Below are 8,133 nucleotides of genomic sequence, written 5' to 3'. Positions count from 1 at the left end.
TAAATCAGGGATGTCCCTGGAAAATAGGGACACTTGGAGGGTCTGCGGATAGAAAGAGCAGTCAGGGTGTATTTAATTCATTTTTTTTTTAAAAAAGCATATTTTACCCCACCTAAAAACAAAACCCCCAGCAACTTAGCCTTCAGTCAGTGGTTTGGGGAGCTTTTGTCCTTGATAGGTTTCCAGGATCTTGAAATATTTCCTTTCTGGTTCTCCCGGGACAGGGTAGCTGTGGCACTTCAGCCATGGTTGGCGTACAAATCACTTCAGCCCCTGGCAGCAGGCCAGTGTTCGGAGGATTGGAACTGTTTACTGACTTTATTTCAATAAATAAATAAATTGTACACCACTTGATTGCAAAAAGAAAGAAAGGAACACCTTTCCCTCAAAGCAGTTTACGAAAAAGCTGAAACTATAAAGTTATGGATAAGAAGAATTAACAGTGAGAATGTTTTTTTATTGATTTTCTTTCTTGTAACAAATATCCATCATCATTACTAAACATTCATTTTCCAATTTCCCCCCTCCCTGTTGACTTCCCTCAACCTCCATTTCTGGTTTATTACATCAAATGATACAATCTACTATTTGTATATAATGCCATGTTTTCCCATTGTTATACTTCTTGTTTTCTGTAAATAAATATGTAAATGTTTATTTAAATCCTGCCAGTGAGTCCACGTTTTTTAGCTGTTTCTGCAAATATGTTGTAAAGGGTTCCCATTCTTTTTCAAAGTCACTATTGTCCTTTTCACGCAACTCGTCTGTTAATTTTGCGAATTCTGCATAGTTCATCAACTTTTCTTGCCGTTGCTCTTTGGCTGGTACTTCTCCAGTCTTCCAATTTTATGCAATTAACATTCTTGCTGCTGTTGTAGCATACATAAATAATGTCCGTTTTTCTTTCGGCAGCTCTTGTCCCAAAATACCCAATGAAAAAGCTTCTGGTTTTTTAACTAACGGTGAGAATTTAAGATTTTTGAAACGTGGGCATGCATGAGATACTGCACTTCTGTTGCTGGGCTCCCCTCTCCCTTCCTTGGTTGGGTCTCTAAACTGGCACACAAATAAATGTTTTGTTTGTGTGTGTGTGTGTGTGTGTGTGTGTGTGTGTGTGTGTGTGTGCCTAGCCTGGCAGCGTGGCTGTTGGGCTTTATAGCTGCTGGCAAGAAAAAAGGCAGTTGGCCCAGAACCTTTGAACACACAAAACACCTTTCGCTCTCTGCCTGATTCAAGCTGCCCTCATCTGTATGAGAACCATTGCATTGCTCCCTTGCTGGTATTCAAAGCTTGCAAGTGACTGTCTTTGGGGGAAGTGGCAACCCTTTTGGAGGGGAGGGGGCAAGATTTCAGCTTGTGACAAAGGCTGATTTCCCCACTTTGCTATAGGGAGTGTGTATGTGTTTGTGTGAAGGGACACGGGTGGTGCTGTGGGTTAAACCACAGAGCCTAGGACTTGCCGATCAGAAGGTCGGCAGTTTGAATCCCTGCAACATAGTGAGCTCCTGTTGCTCAGTCCCTGCTCCTGCCAACCTAGCAGTTCGAAAGCACGCCAGTGCAAGTAGATAAATAGGTACCACACTGGTGGGAAGGTAAACGGCGTTTCCATGCGCTGCTCTGGTTTGCCAGAAGTGGCTTAGTCATGCTGGCCGCATGACCCGGAAGCTGTATGCCGGCTCCCTCGGCCAGTAAAGCCAGATGAGCGCCGCAACCCCAGAGTCGGCCACGACTGGACCTAATGGTCAGGGGCTCCTTTATCTTTATGTGTGTGGAGGAATGTGGCAAATTCTTCTGAAAAGCTGTCGAAAGCTCTGATTCCTGTGTTCGCAGACGTTTGGGCTAGATTAACCTTTCCAACTCAGCAATCCTGTGATCCCACAAAACAGGGACGCGGACTTGTAAAAAATATTGGGGGGGCCCGGGAAAGCTCATGAATAATAAATAAGCTCATGAATATGCAAATAAAGTGGCGCCGCCTCCTTGTGAGCAAATAGGGGAGAGCGTGCTGCGCCTATTAATCAGCTCCAGAGCGGAAATTGGGTGGAGCTTATGCTCGGGAGGGAGGGCAGGAGGCATGCAGCCCGACCCTGTGCATTTTGGGCTGCGGGAGGGGCGGCGGTGGCGCTCTGCTGGAGGGGCGCCAGAGATTATTGGGGGGCGGAGCCCCCCCAAACGAATTTTTGAGGGGGCTCGGGCCCCCTCAAGCCCCATGGAGTCGGCGCCTATGCCACAAAAGCAGCCAGTAACTCGCCGCCCCTGCATTTTGCTGCTCTCCCTGCATTTTTCCCTCTTCTTCTCTTCCCTCGCATTCCCTCCCTCTGTTCCCAGAGCCAGTCTTACACAACAGGGTCACCCACACACAATCCCCACCCCTTGACCAATAGCCTCATCGAGGGAGGGAGGAAGGAGCCCAGCAGCGCTCAGTCACAAGATGGCCAGCAAGGATGTGTCAGAGATGAAGATGGCCATTGATAAAATCGTCAGCATCTTATTGGTCCATACGGCCGCCGAGGGCAAGAAGGAGACACTGACGGCCGGCCGGTTCAAGGCACTTGTGCACAAGCAGCTCCCTAACTTCATGAAGGTAGAGTGGGGTCAAAGGGCAGAGGGCAGGAGGGTGAAGGGAGGCTGTTTTTCAGGTCAAAAGCAGTGCAAGCAAAGGTATTTTGCTGTTTAAGACAAAGAAAAAGATGGGGACCGTTGACTTCTCATTTCAGAAGCTTTGTAGACGAGGGAACCTTTTTTCTGAATTAGGGCCACATTTCCTTCCAGTCAACTTTTGGGGGGCTGTATCACTGTCACAGCAGTCACGAAATTAAAAGACGCCTGCTTCTTGGGAGAAAAACAATGACAAACCTAGATAGCATCTTAAAAAGCAGAGACATCACCTTGCCAACAAAGGTCTGTATAGTTCAAGCTATGGTTTTCCCAGTAGTGATGTATGGAAGTGAGAGCTGGACCATAAAGAAGGCTGATTGCCGAAGAATGGATGCTTTTGAATTATGGTGCTGGAGGAGACTCTTGAGAGTTCCATGGACTGCAAGAAGATCAAACCTATCCATTCTTAGGGAAATCAGCCCTGAGTGCTCCCTGGAAGGACAGATCCTGAAGCTGAGGCTCCAATACTTTGGCCACCTCATGAGAAGAGAAGACTCCCTGGAAAAGACCCTGATGTTGGGAAAGATGGAGGGCACAAGGAGAAGGGGACGACAGAGGACGAGATGGTTGGACAGTGTTCTCGAAGCTACCAGCATGAGTTTGACCAAACTGCGGGAGGCAGTGGAAGAGAGGAGTGCCTGGGGTGTTCTGGTCCAGGGGGTCACGAAGAGTCAGACACAACTAAACAACAATAACAACAAAATCACTGTGGTGGGCGGGGCCAGAGGCAACAGTGGGCGGAGAATAGGATTCTCAGATGCTGAGCTCGAGGAGGAGGAGGAGGAGAGAGAAGGGAAATAATTCCCTCTCCTTTTTCTCCATGTCTTGCATGATCTTACAAATGGCTCCTGTGACAAAATGGCAGCAGTGGGAACTGCTCCTGTTTGCTGCTCCTGCCAGCCAGCCAGCCAGCCAGCCAGGCCCTTCTGAAAGATATTCCATTCCAATTCCACAACTTTCCCTCCTATACGGTCAGCCAGCATTCCATCGCCACGGAGCATGCTCAGTCCTCATGGGGGGTTTTCAGGGCTTTTGGTTGTTGTTCTGCAAACCTCGGGGTATCCCTGAGTCTGCCAATACCTCAATCTCTTGCCATTTTTGTCGCACACGTGGAAAGTGGCAGGAATAATTGTGCAAGCACTTTCATAGGGTGGTAGCCAATGCTCATCCTAACTTAGAGGAGACCCACTGAAGATTAACTTAAGCTCATTCATTTCATTGGGTCTACTCTGAGAACCAGGCAGAGGGCCTTTTAGAGGACATCTGAAAGCAGCCCTGTATCGGGGTGTGAAATATACTCAGAGTCGCAAAGTGATTTCATGCTCTTTATTCAGCTCATAGTGGTGAGGAGGAATGAATGAAAGTCCCCTCACAGTATCTGCTTTATATACATTATTTACACAATGGGCTGCACATGATTGGCTAATTCCGGAATTCTACTGTAAGCCAATCAGGTTGTGGATTCGCTTCTATCTGGATCAGGATTGGGTGGTTCCTGCCAACCAATCATACTGCTGCATTGTTCTAGGACCAATCAGACTGCTGCATTCTGAATCCTATTGTTCTAGGACCAATCAGACTGCTTCAGTTTGGATCCTATTCAACTCAGTACATAACAGGATGTTTTTAATGTTCAATGTTTTATTATGTTTTGATATGTGTTGGAAGCTGGGGCAACCCAGCCAGACGGGCAGGGAATACGTAAATAATAAAATTCTTATTCTTATTCAGTTAAATCCATCCAGAGAGAGACAATCTCTCACTGACTGTTTCTGAGCTTTCCGTTCCTCTTGCCTCTTCTGTAGGATGCTGGCGATCTCGAAGAGAAGATGAGAAGCTTGGGGACCGACAGTGACGGGGAGCTGGAATTTACGTCGTACTGGAAACTGATGACGGAGATATCCAAGAAGCTTAAGGAGGGGGAATTGGGGAATATAAAGTGAAATTTGGGGTATACGGTCATGTTTCTGGGTGTGGGTAAGAGAGAGGTGAGTGGGTGGGACCAGGAAATATTGATCCTAGGACTTGCAGGAGGATGAAAATACTATCAATCAATCTCTTGGCCAGTTGCAACAATTCAAATAAAAGCCTTTGCTCTGAGAAGCTGCTCCCTGTTGCTTGCTTGGTGGCACGAAAGCTCATACCAATAACAAACTTAGTTGGTCTCTAAGGTGCTACTGGAAGGAATTTTTAAATTTTGTTTTGACTATGGCTGGCTAACACGGCTACCTACCTGTTCATTAAAGAGGCCACTGTACTCCCTGCTGCCCTCTGGTGCTCAGAACGCAGAACTGCACAAACCTCCACCTTGGTTCAATGTGAATTTCAAAGTGCGAATCAGGTTCAATCGCAAACTGAATGGAATTTCTTCCCACATCCTTATAAGTTAATTGGGTATAAACCACCAACATCCTGGTATCTGCCCATGTCCTTTTGGGAAGAGAAAAAAATTGTGTGCTCCAGAGATAAGGTGGGAGGGAGAGGCTGATCTGACTTTCTTCTTTCTTATAAGGGGCGAGGTGAGAGGGCAGGGGCCCAATTTAAAGGGAGTGTGCGCCTTCACATGGGGAGTGTGTTTGCAGGGCCCAAGGCATGGACTCCTTGCGACTCCCTTCAGGAAAACGGACCGGCATGAATACACAGACAAAACCTCTAGGTCAATCTGGTTTTCAAGTTTCTCTGGATTTCCCCACAGCTTACAAATCAACAGAGAGTGTAGTGGTCATGTAGGGTTGCTATAGGGGCGCAGGTGGCGCTGTGGGTTAAACCACATAGCCTAGGGCTTGCCGATCAGAAGGTCGGCGGTTCGAATCCCCATTACGGGGTGAGCTCCTGTTGCTCAGTCCCTGCTCCTGCCAACCTAGCAGTTCGAAAGCACGTCAAAGTGCAAGTAGATAAATAGGTACCGCTCCGGCGGGAAGGTAAACGGCATTTCTGTGTGCTGCTCTGGTTCTCCAGAAGCGGCTTAGTCATGCTGTCCACAGGACCCGGAAGCTGTACGCTGGCTCCCTCAGCCAATAAAGAGAGATGAGCACCGCGACCCCAGAGTCGGTCACGACTGGACCTAATGATCAGGAGTCCCTTTACCTTTACCTTTTAGGGTTGCTATGAGGAATTATGAAAGCAAGCCATTGTGTCAGCGGTGAAAGCATCGCTTTGACTGGGTTTGGGTCATTGACATGATTTCTGATCGATCCCACAAGCCTCTGCATCTCTGCCCCATTTTCTCTATGCCTGACAGTCACGTGCAAAGCATTCTAACACAGACCAGTTGCTTACCAGGCATCCTGGGCCATAAAGATAAGGAGGTAATAATAATAATAATTTATTATTTATACCCCGCCCATCTGGCTGGGCTTCCCCAGCCACTCTGGGCGGCTTCCAACACAATATTAAAATACTGTAATACATCAAACATTAAAAGCTTCCCTAAACAGGGCTGCCTTCCAATGTCTTCTAAAAGTCTGGTAGTTGTTGTTCTCTTTGACATCTTGTGGGAGGGCGTTCCACAGGGAAGGCGCCACTACCGAGAAGGCCCTCTGCCTGGTTCCCTGTAACTTGGCTTCTCGCAGTGAGGGAACCGCCAGAAGGCCCTCAGCGCTGGACCTCAGTGTCCGGGTAGAGCGATGGGGGTGGAGACGCTCCTTCAGGTATACTGGACCGAGGCCATTTAGGGCTTTAAAGGTCAGCAGCAACACTTTGAATTGTGCTCGGAAATGTACTGGGAGCCAGTGTAGGTCTTTCAAGATTGGTGTTATATAGTCTCGGCGGCCGCTCCCAGTCATCAGTCTAGCTGCCGCATTCTGGATTAGTTGTAGTTTCCGGGTCACCTTCAAAGGTAGCCCCACGTAGAGCGCATTGCAGTAGTCCAAGCGAGAGATAACCAGAGCATGCACCACTCTGGCTAGGCAGTCCACAGGCAGGTAGGGTCTCAGCCTGCATACCAGATGGAGCTGATAACAGCTGCCCTGGACACAGAATTGACCTGTGCCTCCATGGACAGCTGTCAGTCCAAAATGACTCCCAGGCTGCGCACCTGGTCCTTCAGGGGCCCAGTTACCCCATTCAGGACCAGGGAATCCTCCATACCTGCCCGCTTCCTGTCCCCCCAAAACAGTACTTCTGTCTTGTCAGGATTCAACTTCAATCTGTTAGCTTTGATGTAGCTTTTGTTAATCTTTAGGTAGGTCTTTGGGCCAGGAACAGAGTTCACATGGAGGTGGTAAAATGCTCGTCTTTCCTTTCCTATGGGTTATTATGTTCAGGGTTTGCTAAATGCATTCTTACTTGGTTTCTGTTTATTTAGCCTAAACATGTATGCATGCTCAAATAGTAAATAGTTCTTTGCCGTTAAGAGGCTTTCTCTGATCTGACTTTGTACCTGCTTGGGGATTTTTTGAAATGCTCAGAGGAAATCTGATTGGTTCTTACAAACGCTGTGTTAAAGTTCTTTTGTTAATAAAAACGACCTGGGCCAGGGAGTCTTTCTCCCAGGGTCTTGCTGGTCAAGCCTCATGTCTATTGTATTAATCAGGGTCCAGTCCTTCCTTTGCCTTCAGAACGCAACAAGAGAGAGAGGTTTGTAGAGATTTCTCCCCCCGGCACCTGCTTTCATACTACAAGAACTTGGATTCACTTGATGAAGATGCTCTGACTTCTGCCAAGTCAGACAGAAGAAAATGCTTCACCCAACCCATGGTTAGTCTGCGGGACTCATTGGCACAAGATGTGCTGGTCGCTGGGACTTCTGGTTCGCTGCGGAGGCTAATGGCGGTGAGCTCTGTGTCGTCCGCTTAAGGGCGAGACGGTTCAGGGCAAATAGAGCCTTGGGGGAGAGCGCCAGGGCTAGGCGCCCCCCGGAAACCGCCCCATGGAGGAGTGGGGGTGCTAGGGGTCCAGCAGAGCATGGGAACTCGTCCCCCTGAATTCCCTGGCTGTTTTAGGGGGAGGCTTGAGTCTGCTCACAGCTCCAACGCACTCTGTTGCCGATCGCCATGATCACAGATGGCTCTATTTAAGAGAGAGAGAGCCAGGGAAATGTATGGGGGAAGAAGAAGAAGAAGAGGAGGAGGAGGAGGAGGAGGAGGAGGAGGAGGATTTGATATCCCAAAGGAATCTCAAAGCGGCTAACATTCTCCTTTCCCTTCCTCCCCCACAACAAACACTCTGTGAGGTGAGTGGGGCTGAGAGGCTTCAGAGAAGTGTGACTGGCCCAAGGTCACCCAGCAGCTGCATGTGGAGGAGCGGAGACGCGAACCCGGTTCACCAGATTACGAGTCTACCGCTCTTAACCACTACACCACACTGGCTCTCAATGGAAGAGGAGCTCATTGGAAGACTAGCTACATGGAGCCTCCAGGTTGAGGGACTGCATAAATCAGCTGGTGACAAAGGGCAGGGATAGGCTCTTCGGGTCTGCCTGGCATAGGAGCACCCAGGAGTAGAATGCAGCAACTAGAAAAGTTTCATTGGGAA

At 48.4% G+C, this 8,133-nt stretch overlaps 1 protein-coding gene across 1 annotated transcript; it reads left to right on the top strand.

Annotated features, from left to right (window-relative positions):
* The first annotated feature begins 2,230 nt into the window (after nucleotides 1–2,230).
* Nucleotides 2,231–4,761, top strand: LOC310694330 (protein S100-A13-like). Its single transcript, XM_083477467.1, has 2 exons — nucleotides 2,231–2,584; nucleotides 4,464–4,761. The coding sequence occupies exons 1-2, from the start codon at nucleotides 2,432–2,434 to the stop codon at nucleotides 4,599–4,601; spliced, it is 291 nt and encodes a 96-aa protein (XP_083333593.1). The 5' UTR covers nucleotides 2,231–2,431; the 3' UTR covers nucleotides 4,602–4,761.
* The last annotated feature ends 3,372 nt before the right edge of the window (nucleotides 4,762–8,133 follow it).

The sequence above is a fragment of the Podarcis liolepis genome (genome assembly GCF_965112155.1).
Source record: "Podarcis liolepis genome assembly, chromosome: 15".
In the NCBI taxonomy this organism is placed as follows: domain Eukaryota; kingdom Metazoa; phylum Chordata; class Lepidosauria; order Squamata; family Lacertidae; genus Podarcis; species Podarcis liolepis.
The sequence above is the reverse complement of the archived record's forward strand: the minus strand, read 5'-3'. Positions and strand labels throughout refer to the sequence as shown.

Bases quoted from the DNA above. Each gene is read 5' to 3' on its own strand.
- LOC310694330 (XM_083477467.1), top strand. From the start codon at position 2,432: ATGGCCAGCAAGGATGTGTCAGAGATGAAGATGGCCATTGATAAAATC. The intron at 2,585-4,463 runs GTAGAGTGGGGT...CCTCTTCTGTAG, and splicing joins AGCTCCCTAACTTCATGAAG to GATGCTGGCGATCTCGAAGA.